Source organism: Cyanidioschyzon merolae, chromosome 10, assembly GCF_000091205.1.
Source record: "Cyanidioschyzon merolae strain 10D DNA, chromosome 10, complete genome".
Lineage (NCBI taxonomy): Eukaryota > Rhodophyta > Bangiophyceae > Cyanidiales > Cyanidiaceae > Cyanidioschyzon > Cyanidioschyzon merolae.
The window spans coordinates 384,651-408,410 of record NC_010136.1 but is presented as its reverse complement, the minus strand read 5'-3'; the positions used below and the strand labels follow the sequence as shown (position 1 = coordinate 408,410).

Genomic DNA, 23,760 nt, shown 5'->3' with positions numbered 1-23,760 from the left:
GCACACATGCTCTAGAGCACTCGTCTATGATTTTGGATCTGTTTCCCACACACCAGGGCAAGAAAGATCGAGCAAAAAACATGGCTCCAATTTCAACAGAGAATGCGATCCTCCGTGCACACAAGTGCAGCATCACGCAACAACGCTAAGGCTTGTTTTCCCCCGGGGACGAGTCAATCGGAGGAGTGCTCCCGCCCGTGTCCTGGGGCGTGTCTGGTGCATCTTCGGACTGCGTTTGTTCCAATGACGCTTGATCAGTTTCATCGGACTCCGTTTCCTGATTCCGTGGATCATTGGGATCATTCAGGTCCCAGAACTCGGATTTGGGCGCAGAGCACTGCGGGCACTTGAACGTTCGCGGAAAGAATTTGAGTTCACGCCCTCTTGCTGGGTAGAGCGTGTACCCGCACTTGCCACATCGGTATACGTGCAATTCAGCGTCGTTCGACGCGCGGTACCTCACCGATCCAGCGGGGATGTGAGCAACCTCCTTGCTTCCCAGTAGTCGACGGAGAATACCCAGAGACAAAACCACGACGCCCCCGAGAAACCAAAAGGATGAAATCGGCGTTCCAGGCAGCTTGAATCCATTCAAGTTCAGCATAGGACTTGTACTTTGTTCAGGTTTTTGCTCTAGCTTCCTGTCCTTCTCTGGCGTCTTTCGTTTGCTACCACGAGCAACGAGCGTCAGCTCTGTGGTGTTCAGCGGGGGCCTCGGAAGTCGCACGGACACCGTCCTCGTTTCTCTGGAGCAGACAAGTCTCACTTTTCTAGCGTCTGGTCGACGAACAAGCTTGGAGTGCTGCTCTCTTGTGTGCAACACGGAGTGTCGCTCTCGTGACGGCCCCAGCGTCGGGATCATCGGTAGAAAGCCGCAGCGGAGTCGAACACGGTACCCGCTCGCCCACGACGTGTTCTCCACGCTGCCCGCCTGAACTTGGATGTTTTCATTGCAATTTCGGGTATCCCAGTAAACCATCGCGCAGCTCGCCTGTGCAATGGATACCTGCTTCGCAGGTGTTCAGGATAAAGGCTCAGCTTCAGCCGCAGCTGCTGGGATGCCGCAGCGCTGGGGGGATACCGCCGCCGCCGTCGTCGACGCCGCGACGCGGGATACCAAAGAGCGGCAGCGCTCCGTATCGTTACCAGGATGCAGTGCAAGTCTGTCGGACTGTGGTGCACGTCCCAGAGAAGTTGCAGCAAATCTTCGAGTGTCTTGATCTAGATCTTCCTTAACTGCGGTTTATTGTCTAGAACAACGGGTACAAGCGAGTGAGCTTCTTGGCGACGACGCCAGCTTACACCACAAACCTCGTTGTCGATCGTGCGCGTCACAGAGCAGCTGCGTCAATTCTTCGAGTGACTTGCTCTAGATCTGCCGGAACCCTTACTCATCAGTTAACGTGAGGAGTGCAAGGGCATTGCCAGGTAAAGCGACTGGGCTTCCAGACTCGTGTGTTGCGAAACCGTGACAGTGAACTACGCTTGGTGGCGCATAGTCTTGCAACAACCGTTCGTGCTGCGAACGGCTCGTCGGACCCCTAGGCCAAGCGCGTCGATTCTGCTCGAGCGCTGCATTAGGCTCTGCAATTGTCAAAGTCCGTGAAAAGGTTCTCGCTTCGTAGCGCATACACAGGGACTCGTTCTGGCTTGCGAGTTGCAAGGCCGAGGCCGGTGTCGTCTGCACTCGAAAATAACCGCCTCCACTCCTGCGGCTTGGTCGCTGCACGCTTAAAAGACAGCGCAAGACAAATTGCGTGCAGCAGCGAGCGTCCAACGGTACGATGCCTCGGTCACGACAGAGACGACGAAGCTGCCGTACGTACATCCTGCTCCACGAGTCACTGTCGGAGCGCAATGGCGAGACCTCCGAAGTCACGAGCAGCGACGTTCACCGCCGGGTGCTCGTACTCCAAGCACCTCGATTGGATCCCCATACAGAAGAGGCAGTTCTTCCAAGTGAGCGGATGCAGCAGCTTGAGACGCATACCATTTACGCCCGGCCGGTGAGTGAAGCAGAAGAGGCGTTTTTCGCTGAAGCAGAACGCGCCTATCAGCAGGAAAAATCGCTTTTCATCCCGGAAGACACCTTTCCAGATGATGGATACGACTATGAACAGCATTTTCGAGAGCGTGGCGATGGAGTATTTATCCCAGCGCCAATAATCGCCACTGACCTGAACACGCGAGCATGCGACGCCTGCGGCTCCGCTGGCGCTCGAGACCCCGCTGACCCTGAACTTGCGTCGGACCTGAATCGGGTGCTGGATCTACTGGCGTCTGACGAGGAAGCCTCCGAGGCGGGATCTGAGTCCGAAGAAACAGCATGCTCTGCTGCAGATGTCGCCTCAGCTGACGAGCTTACCGACGACTTTGTGCTTCAGGCAAACGCACTAGTCGGTACATGTTCTCTTTCGAAGAACGCGGTTGATGTCCGCTTTCGAGACGTTGACGCAACCCAGAAGCAACGCCCAGTGCAGAGGCGTCCTAGAGACTTCTTGGATGAACAATTCGATTCCTTTCTACAGACTGTGTATGCAGACCATGGTGATCCAGGCGAACCGGATGCATGCACCGCGTCGCCGACCGCTCGGCACCCGCATTCCCCAGACGTTTTCGACCGGATGCTGGCCGACTTTGAGGAGGATCTGCGACGATTACGTGTGGATCCTACAAAGGATTTTCAGCGTGTGCAACTTCGCTCCAGAGACGCCGCCCACTGCGAACCTTCAAATGGCATGACGGAAGGCATCCAGTCTGGTTCAGCGAAAGGATGTCGTGAACTGCATGGTCCAGCTGAAATCGCGGCGGGCCTTGACGCTCGCCAGGTCGTACCGCGCATCGCGCATCCTGATCAAGTTGCGCCCCGCTGCACCGCGATAGCGCCTAGAGCGCCACCGCATGAGCGCCTATCCGACGATAACAACGCCTGCTACAGCACGGAATCTGATGCCTCGGACTGGAGCGATCATTGGAGCTCCAGTGATGATGTATGCAGTGCAGATCGGATCACCGCAGAGTCCGGATCCGTCGCCAGAGCTGCTGCGGGCCGGTATGTACCGCAGCTCATCCGGTGTGTGCGCGGCAGCAGCGCGGGTCGTCAGACAGCGCGCGAGCTCGACTTGCCTGAGTCTGAGAAGGCAGTACCGCATCTAGGCTCGAACGCAGCGCACGGTGCAATCATTGAACAGCGGCAACCGGCAGATGCTTTCCCGCCACTGCCGTCTGGTGTAAGGATATCCGCTGAGAGTCCCAATCAGGAACAGATGGTGGCAGGGAATTCACGGGTGCTGAGGCATGGCGGTGCCAACGATTCGCGCGAAGAGAAGCGGCTTCTCAAAGCGCAACGACGGGAGCGCAGAGCGGTCAAAAAGGCCTTGAAAGAAGCGTATTCGCGAGAGCGACATCGCCAAAATATCCACAGACATCTTCTCGGTGCGGCGAAGGTGAGCGTGGAGTATCGTACTGCGCTGTAGCGTCCGTCGCTCGTCGCATTCAGTTAGTCGTGTGCGTTGCGAACGGCGATGATAGAGCAATACTTCGGTGCGAGAATATGCATCAGGCATCTCGTGGGGCACCCAGCGTGATCATTCACGATCGCTCTTCATGACAGCGCTGCTCATGCGCTCCGGAATCAGAAAATCCTGCGCATCATAAACGGAGATTTTGGAGCAATGCTTCTGTACGAGACGTGAACTTGAGGCATTGCCGCTGACGCGGTGTCGATCCGCTTCGACCACAACAGGGATTTCCCATCGGGCACACATAAAATCGCAGAACGTGAACACAAATGTTCGTCAGGAGCGCTGCCAGTGCTTCTGCTACCGTTCCAGCTCGTACATCTTACAGCTGTGGCCACCGCACTCGAGGCCAATGAGAAGTGAATGGTACGGAAGCCGAGCTTCATCTTTTGCGGGCATCCAGGATCATGTAAGTACAGCCGATCGTATATTGAAAAGTAGGACAGACGCGCTCTACGCTGTTTTACTCCATGGAATCGGAGGTGCAGCTCAAGGCCGCGCGCAAAAAGAAACGCCGATGGATTGCGAGCATGACATCAATGATTGTGCCGTGGATCCGAGGCGCTTTGTCAGAGAATCTCGGTACAGCAACTGAAATGAACGCAATCAGCTGAGCATACGACTCGTTCGAGGAAAAGGCATCAGTACCAATGCCTGTATGGAAGACGAATCCGTGCGAATCGTCGGTCCAAGTACGAAACAGCGTCATGCTGGAGCAAGTCGCCGACACCACGACACCACTGTAAGCTTCGCAGGGGAAGTTATCTTTCGAGTTGCCACCAGCAGACTCCATCCAGTTACCTGCCGGCTGGCAAGTGGGTGCATCCAGTGGATCCAAGAATATCGTGCATGTCGCAGGCCCGCTATGCTACGTTGACTTAAATGCTCGCCGATGTCGACGCGAAACAACGAGCTGGAAGCCGTCCTCATCTACGAGAGGTAGCTCAGTAGTGTCATTCTCTTCATTGGCATCAGAGGGATTATCCGCTGTTGGTCGTGGCAGTATTTCCATCGCATTGTCAGCAACGCTGTCTTCTGCGCGCTGCTCCGCACTGAGGCTTCCCTCGGAAGTTGACGACTCTTCAGTAGAAGCGAGCAGCGACCGGCCTTGCGCTCGCTCTGATCGCACCCGATCCGCGAGTTTGGCGAGCTCAGGACACACCTCGCGCCACATTGCGACAGGACACGGCGCTGCACGCAAGATCTCCGTCCGCAAGCCATCGATCACAACAGCGACTTGCCCGATGCTGCCGTCTTCAACGTCGGCAGAACAGTCCTCGACGAAAAAGTCCTCTAGCCAAGAACTCAGTATCCTCTGCGAGTACGGCAAGATATTTCCATCCGCTCGCTGCCTCTGACCCAGACAAAGCTCGATCACGTCGTCGATGAGGTCGTCAACGCGCTCCGTGGTGTCCGAACCAGCCCAGCATCCAGCTATTGCGAGCCGCAAAGCAGTCCAGCGTTCGAAAACGGCCTTTACAGCAAACGTTAAAAGGTCCTCAGCAGACAGCTTATCGTCACGCTCAAGCGAGTCGGTATGCCCAGGTCGGTGATCGTGCATTCCGCCCCCATACGCACCAGGGTACGTCAACTATGCGGTAACAAGCCTTGGAGTCGCTGTTCGCGAAACAGTGAACGAATGCCACTAGACTGGTGCACCTGCCGCGCCGACGCACCCGACACGTTCATCGCAGCGCATGACGTAACCACTGCATCTTCGTGTTGTTGTCCTCAAAGCGCTACGCCACTAGCCAAGCGTCTGTTGAACGATTTACACATCGCTCTGACTGGTTGAATATGTTCGTTTCATCACTGGCGAGCTCCAGTCCTGGGGCAGCGCAAACACGACGTACGCTGGTCCGTCGCGTAGCCGGTATAGACTCTGGTGCTGGACGGGGCGTCCGTTCACGCGGTGCCCGGGCTGGCGAGGGCTTTCTCCACAAGCTCGTATACCTTCGTGGACAAGGCGTGTACCGCGCTGGGAACACGTGCTCGGGACGTCGGCGGTGCCAGCGTAACGCCTGCCAGCTCGTACAGATGAGTCGGACAATGCCGCGGGTGCCGTACCGCGGTCCCGGCATGCAGGAGTACGTTTTCATTGACCTCATGCAACGCTTAAATAAAGACCGAATAATTTTCCTCGGTGAGGAAATAGACGAGGAAGTCGCTAATCAGACCGTCGCGTTGTTATTGCAGATGAAGGAGGAAGACTCGGTGTCACCTGTGCGGCTCTATTGTCAGATACCGGGCGGTATTTACACTGCGGGGATGATGATTTACGATTGCGTGAAAAACTTGCCGTTCGATGTCATAACGTTGAACATGGGTATGGCGGCGGGTATGGGTGCGTTCCTTGTCGCTGGCGGGACAAAAGGGAAACGATTTGCGCTACCAAACGCTAGGTTTCTGTTCCAGCAGCCGAGTCTACTGGATGATGTCGAGGGCAGTGCAGAGGATATTAAGACTGAAGTTCTGAACGTGCTGCGCCAACGCGACCAATGGCTTCATCATCTGTCAGAATTTACGGGACACCCGGTGGAAAAGATCAAGGAGGATTTTCGGCGAGATCGCTATTTTACGGCTGCAGAAGCGCGGGAGTATGGACTTATCGATCGTGTCCTAGAGCCTACCATGAAAGGTATAACCAAGGATATGGAGGCACAGCTCTAGATGCGCTCTCGTATCTGCACCGTATCATCGATGCGTGCTGTTTACCTTCGATCACGTGATATGTCGTCGTGTCTACGGAGACCGAGCAAATGACCGGGAAACCTTGGCGCTCCGTCCCTCAAAACCGAATGGTAGACGCCCACAGGTGCCATGTGCTATACGCGAGTGATAGACACGATCGCTGCATTCTTGATGCTGGTCTGCAACAGAGGTGTACCGAGTGCCAGCGGCTCCAATTTCGATCTGTGTTGTGCGAGGTACAGCGCTCGTCGCCGACAAGGCGTTACGCTTACTAGCGACCGATCTCGGAAATGGAGCGAGATGCTGGCTCAGCAATTTGTACTGGGAACTTGGAGCGATAGTCTGTGTTTATAGAATATCAGCGTTGCGCATGCTAAACTCAGCCAAACATCATTTGTACATTTCTCAGACGACTTGTCTGCGAAGAGATGCATGCATCAGACAGGAGTTTCCACGGCTGCTGGACAGCGCGACATGCTCCTCGCAACATGACTGCATGTAACGAACTGAATGCGTATTACGTACTGGTATGGGATGCACGATCGCTGCTCGTTGGCAGGTCTCCAGGCGCCACAACACGCGCCACGGCCACGAGGACAGCGCTACGAGGCACTAGATCGCCTGCTTCATGAATGTCTTTCAGTGTGTGTTTGGTATATTCAGTAGAATGGAGTAGTGGAGAAGTCTTATCGTTCACCAATGACGCAGGGAGACCATTCCCAATGTATATATGGCGATTCATGCTTGCCTGCTTGCTGGACCCCATTATAGATGCGCGCTGCTCCAGGCAAGCGTCCAATGCCAGCCCGGATGACGGCTGATTTTTCTCCCTGCAAGTCTTCGACGTGCCAACACAATGCATATACTGTATACAAAACGATGCGCTCACAAGTGTCGCTCCACAGAATACCGCTGAATCCTCCGAAACCACGAGATGCTTCCGGATCTTGATTGAGGCGTTCAGCTTTCGGTGCATCTCGTGGTTGCGCGCATCATCTCTTCGCGGAATCACATCGTAGGATGCGTCTCCTTTTCCAGGTACTGCGCCATTTGACGCTTGTTCAGTTCACAATACAGCATCCATTGTATTCGGCTCTGTTCCATGCTCTGTGTCTCAGGCAGATCTAGCGTGCACCCGTGCTCATGGTGTGCGTACGTCGAAGCCCGGAATTCGTTGATGGGAATCGTGCGGCATCAATGTCTGCACTGGTTGCACGCGCTCGTCGAGCGAAAACGAGCGCTGTCTTCAGGCGTCACAGAACGCGCATTGCCGTAGGCTACCACCAGTGCATACGGCTTTTCGGTGATTTGCTTTTTCCAACTCATGGACCGGGTTGGCGAAAGTCCGTTGCCGGTCTCCATAAAGCCGAAAACGTCGGCGACTCGGACGCGGTTCCGTGTCGGCCTGCCGAAGGACGTCCACATGAGCCATTTGGACGTACACGAAGTGTCAGCGTGAAGCGATCAAAGCGTGATTAGCTGCTCGATGCGGTATTCAGAGCGTCGAGATTGGTCGCGATGCCGCTGTTTCAGTCGTTCGCATGCGCGCTGGCGATCAAGGTGCTCGACTCGCGCTCGCACGGAGCCCTGAAGAACGTATGCAGCTTCATCTGCTTTTCGTTCAGATCGTTGGATCTGTCCTGTGGATTGAAACGTACTGCGACGGCTGCCGTGTGCTTCATCGGGCGATCCACACGCTCAGCGCGGCGTCTTCGTCTTCGTCTGTCTTGAAACTTTGAAAAGGAGTCTCGGTCCACGACCCGGGTTTATGTTGCACATAGTGCATGCAGATTGATATGCCGTCAGTCTCCATCATCCGATCAGCTTCTTCTCATTTCATCCCTGTGGCTGAGGAACGATGAACGAGTCCCGTCAACGCTTTTCGCAAGTGACTTTGGATGCTTCGTACTTGCTCAAAGAGACCAGACGTAGCTCACGAACGATGCGACAGACTGCAGTACACATGTGTTAACTGGGAAATAATTAGACTTGAAGAATGCGGGTCATACTTAAAGGACGTCGAAAGCGACCACTGCTCTCGAATCTATGGAGGAATTGTGCTGTGCTCTCAAGATTTCTGTCAAGAGAAACGCAGAAGCACGTCATCCAAAACAGGCCGGTATCACGTTGCAGCGCTCCTTGGAGTGTTAGCCACGTGTGTCCGAGAACGAGACCACAACACCATGCGCTTGGTCGATCTTAAGCGTCTCTCGCGCTCGTTACGACTTCTCCTTCGATCTCGATACCATCTCGTATGGTTCCGCGTCAGCTCGTCATTTGCCTTCGTCCATATCTCAAGAATTCTTTATATCAGTATTTACTTTTCCGTACCATTCGGGTGAGGTTATAAAGGTCGTAGAGTTTGCTTCATGATGCGCTGGATATGGACCATCGTACCGTGTTGTTTCCTGATGTAGGTTTCATCCGTTCTGGTACCGGCGTTGTGGATGTTCGGGGTACCGAGGTGGCATGCCGATACGCCCAGGTATTCTGGCATAAATGTTTTGCGAGTCTCTGATCCTGCAATTAGGCCGTATTGCGTCGTATGTCCCGAGTATCAGTTGTGTTGGTGCATGAAGGTTTCGGTCGAAAAATTCCGGAGGAATAAAGCCTTCCCGTGACCATTCTCCACAATCCAGGAGACATTCCATTTGTTGAATCCCTGCAGATAACACAAGGGAAGACAAAATGGCATGCTAGTGCAGACGTTCTAGGCTTCATCGCGCCGAGTACAGCGAGCCACCTTGGCTAATACTTGCCGGTTGCAGAGGCCATTGAAATCAACGCATCGGAGATCAGTCACGGGCCTTGGATGTGCAAGACATCATAGATCAAGTGCCAACGAATGGGCTCATTTGGAATAAAGCCGTCGGCCTCCAGGTCCTAAACCTCATGGTGTATGTCGTGATCGTGCCAGTGGAAGGATAAAGATTGGCCGCTGATCAGCAGCAACTGCCCCCGATGATTGGCAGGACGACGCTCCGGGGCACTGGTGTTCACCCCTACACGATAGCAGATCAAAACGGAACGTTGAACTCGTAGTTCTGTTCCCAGGTTTCGAACCTTTACAGAATTTGTGTTTCAAACCGAAAGTATGGATATTCAAAGAGCAGCAATGGAGGCTTCGGGATTCATACGCAGTTGTAGGACAGCTGCAGGTTGTTCCCGATTTGCTCCATCCGCGCTTTCCCGCTGAAATTCGTCATTTCGTGGGAATCAAGGTGGTTCGCAGCAACTTCGAACAAGGGCTCGTAAAATAACGAATATCATCATAGAATCCACACGTGTGTGACTCCATGTATCGCCGTTCTTTGCACGCGGCATCTTCGACGCTAGCTTTCTTCAAGTATTGATCTTTCTCTTTGAAGCAAAGTCGTCGTGCATCAATTTGCGCCGCTGGATTGAAGAGAAAAGGCGCTCGATGTCAGCGTTTGAGGACTTGTTCATGAGCACATGCCGAAGGTTCAATGCAATTCTCAAGCCAAACTCATCGATTCGATACGAAATTCAGATCCTCCTGCCCTGGCGACAATCGACGAGACGTGACTTGACTGCACCATGATAACGCTCGAGGAATCTATTTCCGTAAGCTCCAGCCTCGTTTGTCCCCATGCGAAAGCGTACTGGACTCGGACCTCCTTCTTCGCAACGATCGCTTCTTGTATTATCTGCGTCGCTGCCTTGCACGAAATGAGCGTAGATGAATTGAAATTTCTCGACTTGATCACCATCGTGGTTTTTCCTTCCAGTATTTGTACCATGATGGGTACAATCGCGCTCCACGATTCCCCTATCGAATGGAGCATCGTGCGCTCGCAAATCCAGCAGACAGAGGACTCGCTGCGCGATTCGCCAGGGCGAATCTCGTGATCGCAGGGCACCGCACCCGACACGGGAACGGAGGCGTACGTCGAACGAAACCTTCTGTGCCGGTCAAGGGCATGTGCTGAACGACCAAGCGAGCCGTCAAGCACCACAGGACAGCGCCCTGAGGAGGATGCAGAGGAGGCGTCGTGGACTTGTACATGCACACCGCTTCACGCATTCAACTGTCACCGCCACGAAAGACGCATCAATGCTGTGTCCAAGGAAGATGGAATTGGCATGCGAAAATATATGTCACAACCTCCGTCTGGGCATGAAAAGCATGAACTGCAGCTGGAGGCGGCAAAATCCGGATTCGAACGCGGCCATCGACATCCCTTGATGCCTGCCTACGGAGCTGGAGCGACATGGAAGTACGGGCTAATATAAAGCGAGAACTAGGAGAGAAGAAAAGAAAGCAGTCGCAGCAGACTTGCCGAAAAGCCCTGTGCTGATGGCACTGGGTAGAGTCCCAAACATCAAGATGGACGTCCGCGTTCGGGCTCGCGTTCCACTGCGTCTTGGCGGGGGTGTAGAGCTGCCCTCAAGAAATCAGTGCTCGCTGTCAAACCGACGTTTTCATCACTGTGCTTGCGCGTTCCATGAGCCAAACAGTTCCCGAATACTACCAACTTCACGTACACCAGCAAAAGCTATCCTACTCGAAGCCTCTTTCCTTGAGAGTCAGAGTCCAGTCTGTACCTTGCCACCGACGAGTGCGCTGCCCAGAGGTACGGCCCGTGCTCGGCTGGGGGATCGCGATCCGCACGCCGCCACGCGGCGCTGATGCTGCTGGCGCCTGCCTGCCGGCGCGCGCTTCGGCGTAGAGTAGGAGAAACCCCCATGGATGTCCGGCGTGCGGGTCGCCATGCGGGCTTCCGTTACGCGGCGCACGCGCTGCGGCCTGAGGTCTCGGTCGACGAAACGCCACCAGTACGAGTATACGCTGCCTCGGAAACCGCAACAGAGCGCGAAGGCTCCGCGTGCTTCGCTTTACGACACTCATGGGAGAGGGTGCACCAGAATCTTTGGTTCAAGAACAGGAACATCACGCCAAAATCGAACAACAGACTAAGGGAGAAAACGAAGCCCTGCCGGTGACGGAAGGAGCGTTAGCCGTGCCGGCCCAAGACCAGGACACCAGCGGCTGCATCGACCTCGTGACGATCAGCAAGCTCCGAGAACTGCCTCGACCATCCTGGTGGACCGGATCTCTAACGCTGGAAGAGCGCCATGCACTCTGTCGATCTGTTGCCGAAGAGTGCCTTCAAGAAGAGGAACTGTGGCGTCTCTTGGCACAGAAGCAATCAGCGCCGGTTTGTTACGACGGCTTCGAGCCTTCTGGTCGTATGCATATCGCGCAGGGCGTACAGAAAGCACTCAATGTGAATAAACTGACTGCAGCGGGCTGCGTATTCAAGTTCTGGATTGCCGACTATTTCGCACAGCTGAACAACAAGCTGGGCGGCGATCTGGAAAAGATTCGCACTGTAGGTCGCTATTTTATCGAAGTCTGGAGAGCTTGCGGCATGGATATGGAGCGCGTCGAGTTCCTCTGGGCGTCCGAGGAAATCGCCAAACGCTCGACGGAGTACTGGACGCTGGTGATGGATATTGCGCGCCGCAATTCACTGGCGCGAATCATTCGATGCTGCCAGATTATGGGACGCAATGAGTCTGATGAACTTTCCGCTGCGCAAATTCTCTATCCCTGCATGCAATGCGCGGATATATTCTTTCTCCGCGCTGATATCTGCCAGCTCGGTATGGACCAGCGCAAAGTCAACGTGCTTGCTCGAGAGTACTGCGACATGCGCAAGCTCCCTCACAAGCCAGTTATTCTCTCCCATCGGATGATGCCTGGCCTGAAGCAGGGCCAGGAGAAGATGTCCAAGTCAGATCCGGACTCGGCTATATTCATGGAAGACACTGAAATCGAAGTCAATACCAAAATCAAAAAGGCATTTTGCCCTCCGGGCGTGGTAGAGGGTAATCCGTGCATCGAATATTTGCAGTACATGGTTATGCCGAAGCTCGGGGGATTTTCGGTAGACCGACGCCCCGAACACGGTGGCTCCGTCCATTACGCTGCTTTTGACGACCTGGCCCGTGACTATGCTTCTGGTGCTTTGCATCCGTCGGACTTGAAACCGGCGCTTGCACGAGCCTTGAATCTTATTCTGCAACCTGTACGCGACCACTTTGAACGCAACCCCGAGGCGAGACAGCTCCTCGAGAAGGTGCGACGCTACCGCAGTAAAGCGTGAGCGTGCACACCCGTTTTCCCCGGTTTTATCGTTGCGGCACTGCATTGTAAGCGAGCGCGGAGTGGATGTTGTCCCAATATTTGTTGCTGGATAGGGATAGCGGTTTCGTGGTGATCAGCGTCCGTATGCATGCAGACAGACAGACAGACAGACAGACAGACAGACAGACAGACAGACAGACAGACAGTGTGCGCTTGCCCCTCGCATCACGACACCGTACTGCGGAATCAATCTGCGCGCTAGACGGCCGTTGCAAGCAATTTCGCGTTACCGCAGGCACATACGTGTCCCCGACAGCCGCTGCGTGCTCAGATCGGATGGCAGCGACTGAGGTGCAGGCTGGGCATCAGGAGAGCGTGTCGCAGCACGCATACACATGCACACGCACGGACATGGATGCATGCATCAAATCCTGTAAAAGAGCGAGGACGCACAGCATCGGTACATTATCCACGCTGTTGCTCGTTGCTTCACAGGATACCGCAGGAACGCAACGGTTTGATATCCCCGTCTGCTCTACATGGTTCGTTACGAAACAACTCGATTCCAGTCGCGTGGCAGCTCGATCGGAAGCGCACAGGAGACCAGCGTAGCGTCTGCAATGGGCGCGCGTACGCTTATGCAATGGCACAGACTGGGACCCTGAACGTGGCCGAAAAGTAATCGGCCGGAATACTCGGGTTTATCACGAGTGCATGGAACGATGCCGCACGACGCCTGATCGGCTAGCGATGTTCGAGTCCTTCTTACTCGGGCACCGGGTATGCGCTTTGCTCGAACGGGTTCCGGCGGTTTCCCAGCAGATGGCCATGTTGGCACTTGGTTCGCCGAGCATCGAACATGCGATCTCGACATGCAGCAAACACTGCGGCTGGGTTCAGCATAGCCCAGAACGAGTCCACGTATGACCAGGATGAGTGCATAAGCTGTCCATAGCGGTCTGGCGTGCCCGTCTCTGGAAAATCGCACCAGTCAACCTGTTCTCGATTGGCCCTCGTGTTCACAGCTCGAAAGTCTGGTTTACGACACCGCCAGCCAGACGACGATGGCTGTATACGAGAGGACCACAAGATCCTGCAGAATGTTCGATTGAACGGACCATGTAAAGTTGTCTGACGAACCAGTGTAGAGGCCAAACATGCCACCCTGAGGCGCACAGAGCCCATAGAGGTTCAGACCAAAAATGAACGCTGTAAAGAGCCAACCGGCCGCGTGCGGGAACCAGTGCAATTTCCTCCGCTCATGGGAGCAGCGTAGTAAAGGCACCAGCACTATCGGCAGGGCAATGCTCAAAGTGGCGTTCACGACGCCGATGATGGCGTTCACCGTTGCAGGTCCCGAGGTCGCGGCAATAATCAGCGCTGGCGTAAGTGCAAGACCTCGTGCCAAGGCGGCTCGGACGAGCATGGGAATACGGAGATGGAGAAAACCGCTCATGACGTAGCTACCAGTCAGCGTGGCTGTTACCGTAGAAGCTGTTCCAGATAAAATCAGAATGATGCCCCAGAGGATACACGCACCATCAAAGGGTAGAAAGTTGCAAAAGTTGTACAGGCCTAGGCTGTCGCTCGTACTGGATCCTTGCGAAAACACGTGCTCCGCTGCTATGGCGATCGCCGACGCATTCACGAAAAATGCGAAGCATGTTGGCAGCACGAGTTCGAGAACCACCGCGCCTACAGCTGGCAGTGGCGCCGGTGCGCATAACCCGTCTTGATATTGACTGGAAACGTCCAAACCTTGTCGTTCAGTTGTATTCTCTTGCTCCAATGTTTTGCCGCTTAAGCGCCTCACACTTGTCTCAAAATCGCCTTTGCCAAGCACATGCACGGGCGTTCGCTCGACAGTGATGTCGCTGGACCCATCAGCGCCGAGCGGCCCTATGCATCGCGCTTCTTCCACTTGTTGTTGCTGAGTCTGCGGTACCACGGCGCTGTGGATCTCGTCCAGCTCGGTATTAGATGCGTCACAAAGAGGTTCATTCAGGCCTCTTTCGCTTGCACGCTCACCAGTGCAAGCATTTATTCCCGAAGACGCGTTCGTGTCCTCGAGGTCAGAGCGGCTGCACGTGATTCCCGCATCAGGTCCGGGCTCTGCGTACTGGGTTTGCGCATCGTCCACAGACCAGTGCGCATGAGCATTGTGCGCCGCATGCACAACAACAGATACGGAATCCTCAGCGATGTCTTGTACCGAACCAGCGCCTCGGGACTTGTCCGCCATATCCGATTCCCACAACGTTGCCGACGTCGCAGCCGCAGCCTCGACATCCTGTTCGGAGGAGTCCGCGTCGCCGTCGCCGTTGTCGTCGGTATCTTTCGTGAACGAGGGGTCGACGAGCTGGGCATCTAATTCCCCGCCCGTTTCGTTCACATGTACCTTGTCTATGATATCGAGCGCCACGAACGCCGCAGTGTGATGCGCGATCAGCGACCCGGTTTGCAGATAGAGATTGTGCGGCATCACAACGCTTCCGATGATGCTTAACGCATCGTAGACCGACTGACCTCCTTGGAATCGAGGTAACAACCAGCCAACCATGAAAGCTTTGCCATCTAGTCCAGATTTCGCTAGGGACACGAGGAGCACGAGACCCAATGCGAATACGCACAACGCTACCACCATCTCCACCAAACGAAAGTCACCAAGCTCCAGCAGAAGAACCAACGAGGTCGCAAGGAACGACAGCAACACGCCCGCCCAGACAGGTAGTCCCGTCAAAATATGGATTCCAAACGCGAAACCAATCACTTCCGGAATATCGGCAATAATAACCACAAGCTCGGCAAAGAGCCAGAGAAAATAGCGTGCTGCTGGGGGTTTCCGGTAGCGCTTGCGCTCGGCCGACGCAAAGTCCTCCAGCGGGCTGCTGCGTAGCACGAGGCGCGCGCACAGCCAACCCACGAAGAGTGCAAACCACTGCGACCACCAGACTACCCACAGCTGTGAGTAAGCGTACTGAGAACCAGATAATATATCAGAAAACAAGTTGCCCGGGTCCAGGTATGCCACGCATACGAGCCAGCCGGGTCCCGCGTAGCGCCAGAGACGGCGAAAAAGCACAGCCAACCGCCGCCGCCGCCGCTGCTGCTGCTGCTGCTGCTGCCTACGGCTTGGAGCACCAGCGCCCTCCACGTCAGGCAGAGCACCGCACGTACCGGTGCTGGTTGTATCCATAGTGACCTATCGTATGCGTCCGAGTCGTATGTCGGCTTCGGGGTTACCAGCTGCAGCGGCAGCAGAGGAAGAGGAGCACGACGTCGCACCAGCAGCGGCAGCAACAGCAGCAGCGGCAGCAGCAGCAGCGATATTATCGATTCGCCTTGCTTATTCCCATGAGTGATCGCGGTGCATCTCGGGATGCGACCTCGCGTTCGCCACGCGCTGCTCAGTGTCAATGCGCGACGCTCATGGCGTCGACGGTACATGCAGTTGCAAACAAGTCTAGATCCGGGATCGATGCATCGAACTTGTGTTACCCACTAGATCCGCGTTAGCTGAGCATAGTACATGGAGTTACGTGCTGTGTTCGTTCTTATTGATCCCTTTTCTGGACTTTGCTCGATCTACAGCCTCGACAGTCAAAGTACAGCGAGAAAGATTATGGAATCGAAGGCAGTTACAGGATTTTCAGACGTGTTCTCGGAGTCGCTGCTTCGACGCACTGCACCTGGCATTCTTTACGTCATGGGGATTACGAGGATTCACGACGACCTCGAACACGCGCGCGTAAATGATGCGATAGGATCATCCAGTCATACGTCCGAGCCTCCATGTTTGTCCTGTCGTTGCGAGTGACACGCTAACATCATGCATTCTTCGAGGTGTCGATCTTTCTGTTCCGAGGTAATTCGAGGGCACAGGAATTCGCGCGGCTGGATCGACCATGAGAAAACTCGGTGACGCTTCTTGACGACCTGGTCGTACGCTCATGCTGAGCGTTCACCGAATTCGTCACGTCGAGTCATCACTTCCGTCCGACAGACAAATCCACCTCTGTGACAGTCGATGAATCTGCATCCGACAGCGGCATGGTGCCTAGCACGTAACAAGCTGTAAGAGGCCCTCGCCTTTTTTGTTTGCATCGAAAGCGTCTTGGAATCGAGCGCTCATCAGCACAGTGATCGCTTTCCGTAGAGCGTGCGTCTGCGCTTTGAGCGATGGAATCCTAGACGTGTTCAAACGTCTCGACTCGTGTTCTCCAGTCTGGATTTTCCTTCCGATAATTCTTTCATCAAGGACCATATCGCATTCCACAAATCCCCTTCGAATGGTAGAGCGAGCGCTTGCGGGTGCATCGGACAGGGTATAGGCGCCGAGCGGATCCTCGATAGGCGCCATCGAAGGAGCGCCTCGCGGGAAGCCCTCTGCACCCGTTAGAGGCATATTCGGAAACATCATGGAAGCCTTCAAACACGACTAGACGATATCCGGATGAGGAGGAGCAGGAGGTTCGGTGGACGAATGGGAGCACCTGCTTATAGGTCAGTGTCACCGTTGCGAATGGCGCACCAGAGCTGTAGATAAAGAAGATGAGATGGCGAGCACTGCGTGGACCGTAGCTTGCATTTGTGCGTGGTAAGCGTTGACAACACCTAGAAGCGGCGGAATCGGGACTTGTAGGTTCCCATCTGCAGCATCTTCCCAGTGCGAACTACGTGGCTCGACAGGTACCAGACACCGGTTTTTGTAAAGCCAGATAGGAAGGAGAAACAAGAATCTCCCAAACGCTGGTGTGTTCCTGACACTGGCACGAGACCCCAACTGTAGCAGGTGCGTCCGCAATTACCTCAAAAGGACTGCTTTCAACAACTTTCCACATAGGTGTCGTGTACCCGCTCCTTGGGCGCGTCGACGCCAACACCCGCACACACCAGTTGTCGCGGGCAATGGACACACGAGGACGCGTCGCTGCCGCTCACGAGCCGTTGATCCCGTCGCGCTACGCTGCGTTTCTTGTGCTGCTGTGCTGACTGAAGCTCGCAAATGACTACGAATCTTTCGGACTGCTTGCTTCCGACAACGAGGTCGTTTCTCGATGAGGACGATTTGTCGTGCGGGACGGATCGAGAGGTAGAAGATCTCATCGAGAAGTACTCTGGTGGCAGGAGCGAAGCTACTGGCGAGCCGGACGAGGAGTCTGTTCCGACGCCTGAAACCCAGGCGCTGCTCGCGAAAGAGGTTGCACTTCTGCAACTGCGCAAGCACTGGGATCCGAAACGCTTTTACAAGTCAATGGGGCACGAGGAGAAACTTGATCCCCGTAGGTTCCAGCTTGGAACGGTGATCGAAGCTCCACACGAGTACTACACAGGCGAGCGTTTACCACGGCGGGCGCGCAAGTCGCGCATCATTGAAGAGGTCTTGGCGGACCCGCGAGCACGGGGGTACGTCAAACGGCGCTTTCGAGCTGTGCAGCAGCGAGCGCAACGTATTGCTGAGGCATCTAAGTTGCGTCGACGACGATCCAGTAAAACTGTGCAACGCCGCAGAAGAAGATCCTAGGATACGGGCGCTCGGGATGCGTGCACGGTACCGACTGGAGCAAAGGGTATCTGGCGACCACTGCATTGACTTTGGCAGCAGCTAGACGTGTCTGGTGGTCGACGACAGGACGCCGTGGCGCTCACACCGCTACGAGAACGGATACAGCGCGACTCGCCACGATATCCGAGACGCATCACGAACACCTACACATACACACACGTGTACACGCGTACGAGGCAAGCAGGCACAAAGCACGGGCCTCGACTACACCCTTGCCTCTGCTGAGCAGCTGCTGTTCTGGTCTCTGAATGGGGTTACAGCGCAGGAGAACTCCGGTTTACACAGTCGCTAGAGCAGGTTCAATCCCGCGGGTCCATGGATGCGCCTGTGTCGGGGTCTAGGCACGTGCCCCACTGTAGAGGCACGCAGCATGATGGAACCCGATCCGAGTACGTGTCAAGGTCACACTGACGCTACGGACCCGCAATGGATTTGATGCGTTCACCAGCGTCATGGAACGGGCAGGATGATCCCGGAGCAAGACTTGTGGCGCCCAGTGTGTGGGACTCGACCCGCCCCCGGAGAAGCGCCATGATTTGCGCACAGCGGCCGCGCTTCGCAACAAGAATACCGCCCGTGTATTTTCCGTAGAGTCGTAAGATCCTTGACTTTAAGATTTTATGGCGTTGCCGAGGCTGCCCGCGTGTCCGAGACAAGCGATATCGACCAGCAGCGCATCGAATGGTGCCACCGCTGCTCCTTCTCGGATGCTTTGCGTGGCGGTGACGGGAACAGCCCCCGAGTCGGGCAGTGCTCGCCCCGAGGATGCTTGCGAATCAGGCCGTTACGCCAACAGGCGACTCGGTCGATCACTGGCTGCAAGCTGCTGTCGTTCCACATCAGACTCAACATCCGTCACCGCACTCCAACGAGTGACCCGTCATTGACCAGCAATACGAGCCTGGGGTCGCGATCCAGTCTCGCAGACTTGGTACATACGCGCTATAGTGCGAGTTCAAAGGGATCCGCAAAGTCTGGTTGCCAGTGCTTTCTGCTGCCGTACTCGTAGAGCCGCTCAACGGTCGTTTTGAGGAGCTGTCGCTGTTCGAGTTCCAGATATAAACGATAGAGGTCGAGCGCCGCACGCGCGTCCTCAACGGAATCGTGACCTTGGGAGCCGTTCTGGACCCGTCGTTTCAACAGACAACCAGCGAGAAAGCGCAATGAAAGCAGTCGAGACCGCCCACGCGTACGTTCGTTTGCGGGCAAGCGAAACAACAGCGCCGTGTCACGGTATTGCTCGGACCGAAGCAGGAAATTCAACTGGCGAAAATCACTTCTTAGACCATGACCCACGAACACACATCCGGTGCGCTGCAATGCATGCAACTTGGCGTACACATACTTGCTCAGCGTCAAATAATGTCGGGTGCGGTTTGGCTGCAAATCCGGTGCAGTTATCCCACTGTAGCGGGTCAGGTAGTCCACAATCGTGCATCCGGGCGGGGGCATGACGTAGTCATCCAGCAGCACCTGTCCATTTTCCCGAATCACGGTGACTCGGGCCACATGTTTGCGAGAGGGTTCCAGAATCACCCGTCGCAAGAGCGGCTCCTCCTCTTCTGGTGCCTGGCCCAATGACGGGCTGCTCCAGCGGCACCAGCGCGGCGTATGTCCCGTCGATCGACGGCTGCAGCATATTTCTGCCTTCTCCCGGGATACGAGCACAAACTCAGTGTCGATCGCGACGAGCGTACCGCGTGTCAGACGCTCGCCCGGCTGCAGCGGCACGAAAGACAACCGAGCTCGCAGCGCATTCCTGTCGCCCGCTTGAAGCAGCCGCTTATGAGTCGTACTCATAGGGCGCAGCGCAAATACGCGCGCCCACTCTGTTTCCGAGTCGGGCCAGAGTCGTGCTTCGAACGACACGGGCGGCTTGTCGTCGAGCGCAACTGCGGCAACACCGGTCTCTCTACGATACAGCAGCAAGAGCGGCTGCATGAAACACGAATCGAAGCGCTCGACTTGTGCAGCATCGCGCACCGCAGTGATTGTAAAATCATTAAAACAGTACCACGACCCTTCCTGGGCACTCAGTGATGCCTGGTGCGGTTCCAGTCCCTGGATTCTGAGAAATGCCACTGTTGAGGTCGCAGCCGGCGCTTTTTGTTGATTTGTGGATGCTGGAACGTTTGCTGGACGTACGCCTACGACTTCGCCGATGAGACGGTACCGGTAGCAAGCAGCGTCGAGCGGCAGCTCGAGCTCCAGTTCAGGTTGAAGCGACCGAACTGTGATGCCCGCACTGCTGCACAGCAGATAGGGGGCCAGCGAGAGGACCTCGCGACGCTGCTCAACAAGTTCCACTTTCTGGCTCGCCGGGTGCAGCGCCCGTATCGGTGGCTGCGTCTGCCGCAGCGCAGCGTTCACCAACGATGGAAAGTGTGCCGCCTCCACAGGTTCTGCATTGTCGCTCGAGAGCGACAGCACGTACTGTACATCTTCTCGCGTCGTTTCTAATCCGCTCGCAACTGAACGAATACAGGTCCTCGTTCGAAAGGCGAAGAGTCTCTCGATGACCCGCTGATCTGGCGGAGCGCCATACGCATCGTGCATTTCCTCGCGCGACAAGTTCTCCAGCAGAAAGCGGCAAAACTTATCAACAAGGCGCTCCAGCGGGATCCCAGACTGCATCAGCGTTGGACCACCACTCAAACGATCGACGAGACCCAGAGCTACCGCCTGATGACTCTGTTGAAAAGCGTACATAAGACGCACCGTATCACATGCAAGGCTGCCGCCGCGCTCCATCATGTCATAGAGGTACCCGAGCTCCGCGGCTATACTCGTGGGCAACTCCTCGCCAGTGCACGCAAAGCGATGACACAGTCCGAACATCGCCTCACGAAACGGACGAATGAAGAAGAACATCTGCAAGATTGGATTCATGTACATCGTCGGGAGGCTGTTTTCAAGCCCACAAAAACGCGTTCGATTGTACAGGGCATAATCGAAGCCTTCGAGACTCTCCGCCTTCACCAGATCGATGCGTCTGAAACGCACACGTTCCTCGAGTGTGTCCAGTTTTGGTTGCATGCTCGCAGTGGAGATACTCGTCTGTTGCCAGCCTTCATCTGGTTGCAGGTAGAGCTGGTCGGATGCTGAACCAGTTACGGGCAGGTAGCCAACTGGACCCACAAAGCGGGCGCTCCGTATTGCTATCGGACTGGCCAGCAGCGGGAAACGGAATTTCAACCGTTTTGTCGCATTGCCCCGTTGCTGCTGGACTAAAGGCCAGGGCGTATCCGCAAGCCAGCAGCGCTGTTCTGTATGTGTCGAGTCGGTGAGGTCTCGACGCGGCCTCGCGTTGCGTGCCGCCCTCGAACAGAGAGCCTCTATGAGAGCAGGCTCGGAGAGCGCTGGATCTGGACACTGGGCATTCGCCAATGCTTCCAGCTTCTCACTTTCCTCGAGATGCAGATACTGGACACAACCGCCGAGGTCGCCAGTCACCAACGTACCGCCTTCAGCGGTGATATCGAAGCAGGAGTAGAGACCGTTGCCGACCGGCAAACACAACCCAGCCTCATAACAGAGGACACTTGCAGCCCCGTCGACGCTGAAACGTTCACAATGACCACCAACACCCAGCGTCCACAGGCGCTGCTTCCCTGGTAACCATTTCAGGGCAATGACCGAGTCCGAACTCGGCACAGCCAGCTCCTGGACGATAGCGGGTGATATTTTGCCGACGCGACCGCCGTTCCCTAGACCCTTTCGAATGTCATAGAGTCGAATGAGCGGGACAACCCCATAGACTGCCGCCACTAAACCATGCTCGCTTAACGCGACCAGGTCGACGACAGGAAAGCGCGCAGCGTTGCCTGCCGGGTGCCGCGGCTCCTCGTGGAGCACGCGCAATGAGGATGGATCCTTCAGCGCAATAGATCCGTCATCATATCCCAGAACAATCGCTTGGTTGTAGAGCCAGTCTGCAGCGAGCGCTCGACGAATATGCGGTGGATCCACGAACGAGCGCAGCGCAGTGCCTCTCTCGGCCTGCAACAGGTGCATGCGTCCGAGGTCAGTGGTTACCAGGAGCAACGCATGGCCCTGTAGAGGCATTGGTCGACAGAGTCGCGACTGCGTCCAGTCCGAGCTCGTCAACGTGTGCAGTGGTAGACCCAGCGTGGTTCGTATCAGGGTTCCATTTGCGGATACGGAGACAAGGAGGCTCTCCGTTGAAGCGCCTTGGATCGCGGCAACGTCTCGAACGCCATCGGAGAGCGCCCCAGCCACAGATCCGACCCAGCTGGTAAAGAGGCAACCCGAAGGATACACGCTCGTGCGTACTTGTCCATGCTGGGTTCCGACGAGAACCAAGCGAGTGCCGTGCGTCCCAGGTGTTGGAGCTGGTCGCGATCCGCCGTTCAGCGCGTCGGTATCCGGGTCAGTGAGCGGCACGGAAACCCAGCGCGTGCGTCGAATCGGGTCTCCAAGTCCAGGAAACACAGGCGCTTCCACAGGAGTATGAAGTGGTTGCATGGAAAGCCGAACACACCCTGGCTCACTTCATAACTTCTATTCGCCAAGCCGAAGGAAGAACCCCACCCCCGGCGACGTCGGTACGCTAGTGCTTGGTCACTTGCTTCGCGTTTGACGTTGAGCGCCCAGAAAACTGCAAGCGGAAGAGCACGCAAAGAGGTTTCGGAGGCCAAGCGCTCTCCCAGCGCTCGGAATGTGCACCCAATGAAACGCTTTCAGCGACTTGTGTCGAGTCAGTCAGACGACAGAGCCAGCTCCATCGTTGCCCTAGCGCTCGCCTCTGTCAGATGAAAATCGAATCCTGAACTGGTTGCTCTGTTCTTGCCTCGCCATGTTTTTTTCCGAATTCTTTCGATGAACAGTCTCGAAATCCAAACGACAGGAACAGGGACTTGGGGATTTACACGGAATCTTGGGACTCTCGATGACCTTCTCAAAGTGATACATTCGACTCCTTGAAACTGGAACGCGTAAGGTCACCGGAATCAAGGGATCATTCTCGGGGACCTCGAAATAGGGTTCTTAGAGTAACTGGTCTCATGATCCGTTTCATACGTACGAGCGTCCACGCTTCGCCTTTCATTACGTATAGCGAGCGCACATGACGTATTCTTCAGGCTGCGGATCGCTCGTTTCCAAGGAGACTCGTGGACACCGCAATACGCGTCGCTGCATTGACAAGGAAACATACCTGGGGACGCCCGGTGCCGACTGCTGTACAAGCTCATGCCGTGAGTTCACCGAGCGTGTCGCGTGAAATAATCGGTTCGGTACGGATTGCAAAGCGTCCTCTTATAGATGTGAGCCACGAAACCGCTTTCGACAGCGGCGTGATACCTCTCAAGCGATACGTCCGCAGGGGGCTCAAGTCTCTTGTGTTTTTCTGGGATGCGTCTTCGATTCGAAATTCAGTCATCGCTACGATCGCCTCCAGTGCAGTGTATGTCATCGCTTTGCATGACGGGGGCGTAAACGGATCGAAAGATCTTGACGTGCTCTCGCGCGTATGCGTTACGCTCAGTGCACGGGTGACAGAAGACAACATCTTTTTCCAACAATCCTCTATCGAATCGGATAGCGCGTACTGGCGAGTCTAGGAAACACAGTACTCGCCACAGGGATCGCCCAGAAGACGTCGGTGCCCGCTCGGTACAATACTGGGTGTGGAAACGGGACAGGGCATCGAGACGCGACGTTTTCTGTTTTTGTCTCCGTCAGGAGCATGCAACGAGCGATGAAGCAAGTGCTCACGCTCCACATGAGTGCTCGTAGAGACGCTGTTGCTGTATACGTTTGGGGATAAGTTACTACGACCAACTGGCCCCGCTGCGAAGCGCGTTCCGAGGCTGTATACAAGGAATATGGAAGTGGCAAGCGCAGCATGA

General features: G+C 55.5%; 8 protein-coding genes and 1 non-coding gene across 9 annotated transcripts; 4 read left to right on the top strand and 5 right to left on the bottom strand.

The window, feature by feature from the left end:
• Window positions 1-145: 145 nt before the first annotated feature.
• Window positions 146-979, bottom strand: CYME_CMJ143C (hypothetical protein; the record flags this gene model as incomplete). Its single annotated transcript, XM_005534822.1, has 1 exon — window positions 146-979. One exon carries the CDS (start codon window positions 977-979, stop codon window positions 146-148), a length of 834 nt encoding a protein of 277 aa, XP_005534879.1.
• Window positions 980-1,784: 805 nt separating this feature from the next.
• CYME_CMJ142C (hypothetical protein) lies at window positions 1,785-3,476 on the top strand (the record flags this gene model as incomplete). The annotated part of the gene is made up of 1 exon (XM_005534821.1): window positions 1,785-3,476. The coding sequence occupies one exon, from the start codon at window positions 1,785-1,787 to the stop codon at window positions 3,474-3,476; it is 1,692 nt and encodes a 563-aa protein (XP_005534878.1).
• Window positions 3,477-4,389: 913 nt separating this feature from the next.
• CYME_CMJ333C (hypothetical protein) lies at window positions 4,390-5,082 on the bottom strand (the record flags this gene model as incomplete). Its single annotated transcript, XM_005534820.1, has 1 exon — window positions 4,390-5,082. The coding sequence occupies one exon, from the start codon at window positions 5,080-5,082 to the stop codon at window positions 4,390-4,392; it is 693 nt and encodes a 230-aa protein (XP_005534877.1).
• Window positions 5,083-5,318: 236 nt separating this feature from the next.
• CYME_CMJ141C (ATP-dependent Clp protease proteolytic subunit) lies at window positions 5,319-6,191 on the top strand (the record flags this gene model as incomplete). Its single annotated transcript, XM_005534819.1, has 1 exon — window positions 5,319-6,191. The coding sequence occupies one exon, from the start codon at window positions 5,319-5,321 to the stop codon at window positions 6,189-6,191; it is 873 nt and encodes a 290-aa protein (XP_005534876.1).
• A 3,068-nt stretch (window positions 6,192-9,259) lies between these two features.
• CYME_CMJ140T lies at window positions 9,260-10,799 on the bottom strand. Its single transcript, XR_002461353.1, has one exon. It is a non-coding gene; the product is annotated as a hypothetical transcript (transcript).
• A 281-nt stretch (window positions 10,800-11,080) lies between these two features.
• CYME_CMJ139C (tyrosine--tRNA ligase) lies at window positions 11,081-12,343 on the top strand (the record flags this gene model as incomplete). Its single annotated transcript, XM_005534818.1, has 1 exon — window positions 11,081-12,343. The coding sequence occupies one exon, from the start codon at window positions 11,081-11,083 to the stop codon at window positions 12,341-12,343; it is 1,263 nt and encodes a 420-aa protein (XP_005534875.1).
• Window positions 12,344-13,363: 1,020 nt separating this feature from the next.
• On the bottom strand, window positions 13,364-15,520 carry CYME_CMJ138C (similar to metal ion transporter; the record flags this gene model as incomplete). Its single annotated transcript, XM_005534817.1, has 1 exon — window positions 13,364-15,520. One exon carries the CDS (start codon window positions 15,518-15,520, stop codon window positions 13,364-13,366), a length of 2,157 nt encoding a protein of 718 aa, XP_005534874.1.
• Window positions 15,521-17,329: 1,809 nt separating this feature from the next.
• Window positions 17,330-17,848, top strand: CYME_CMJ137C (hypothetical protein, conserved; the record flags this gene model as incomplete). The annotated part of the gene is made up of 1 exon (XM_005534816.1): window positions 17,330-17,848. One exon carries the CDS (start codon window positions 17,330-17,332, stop codon window positions 17,846-17,848), a length of 519 nt encoding a protein of 172 aa, XP_005534873.1.
• A 984-nt stretch (window positions 17,849-18,832) lies between these two features.
• On the bottom strand, window positions 18,833-22,375 carry CYME_CMJ136C (similar to poly(A)-binding protein dependent poly(A)-ribonuclease subunit; the record flags this gene model as incomplete). Its single annotated transcript, XM_005534815.1, has 1 exon — window positions 18,833-22,375. One exon carries the CDS (start codon window positions 22,373-22,375, stop codon window positions 18,833-18,835), a length of 3,543 nt encoding a protein of 1,180 aa, XP_005534872.1.
• Between the last annotated feature and the right edge of the window lie 1,385 nt (window positions 22,376-23,760).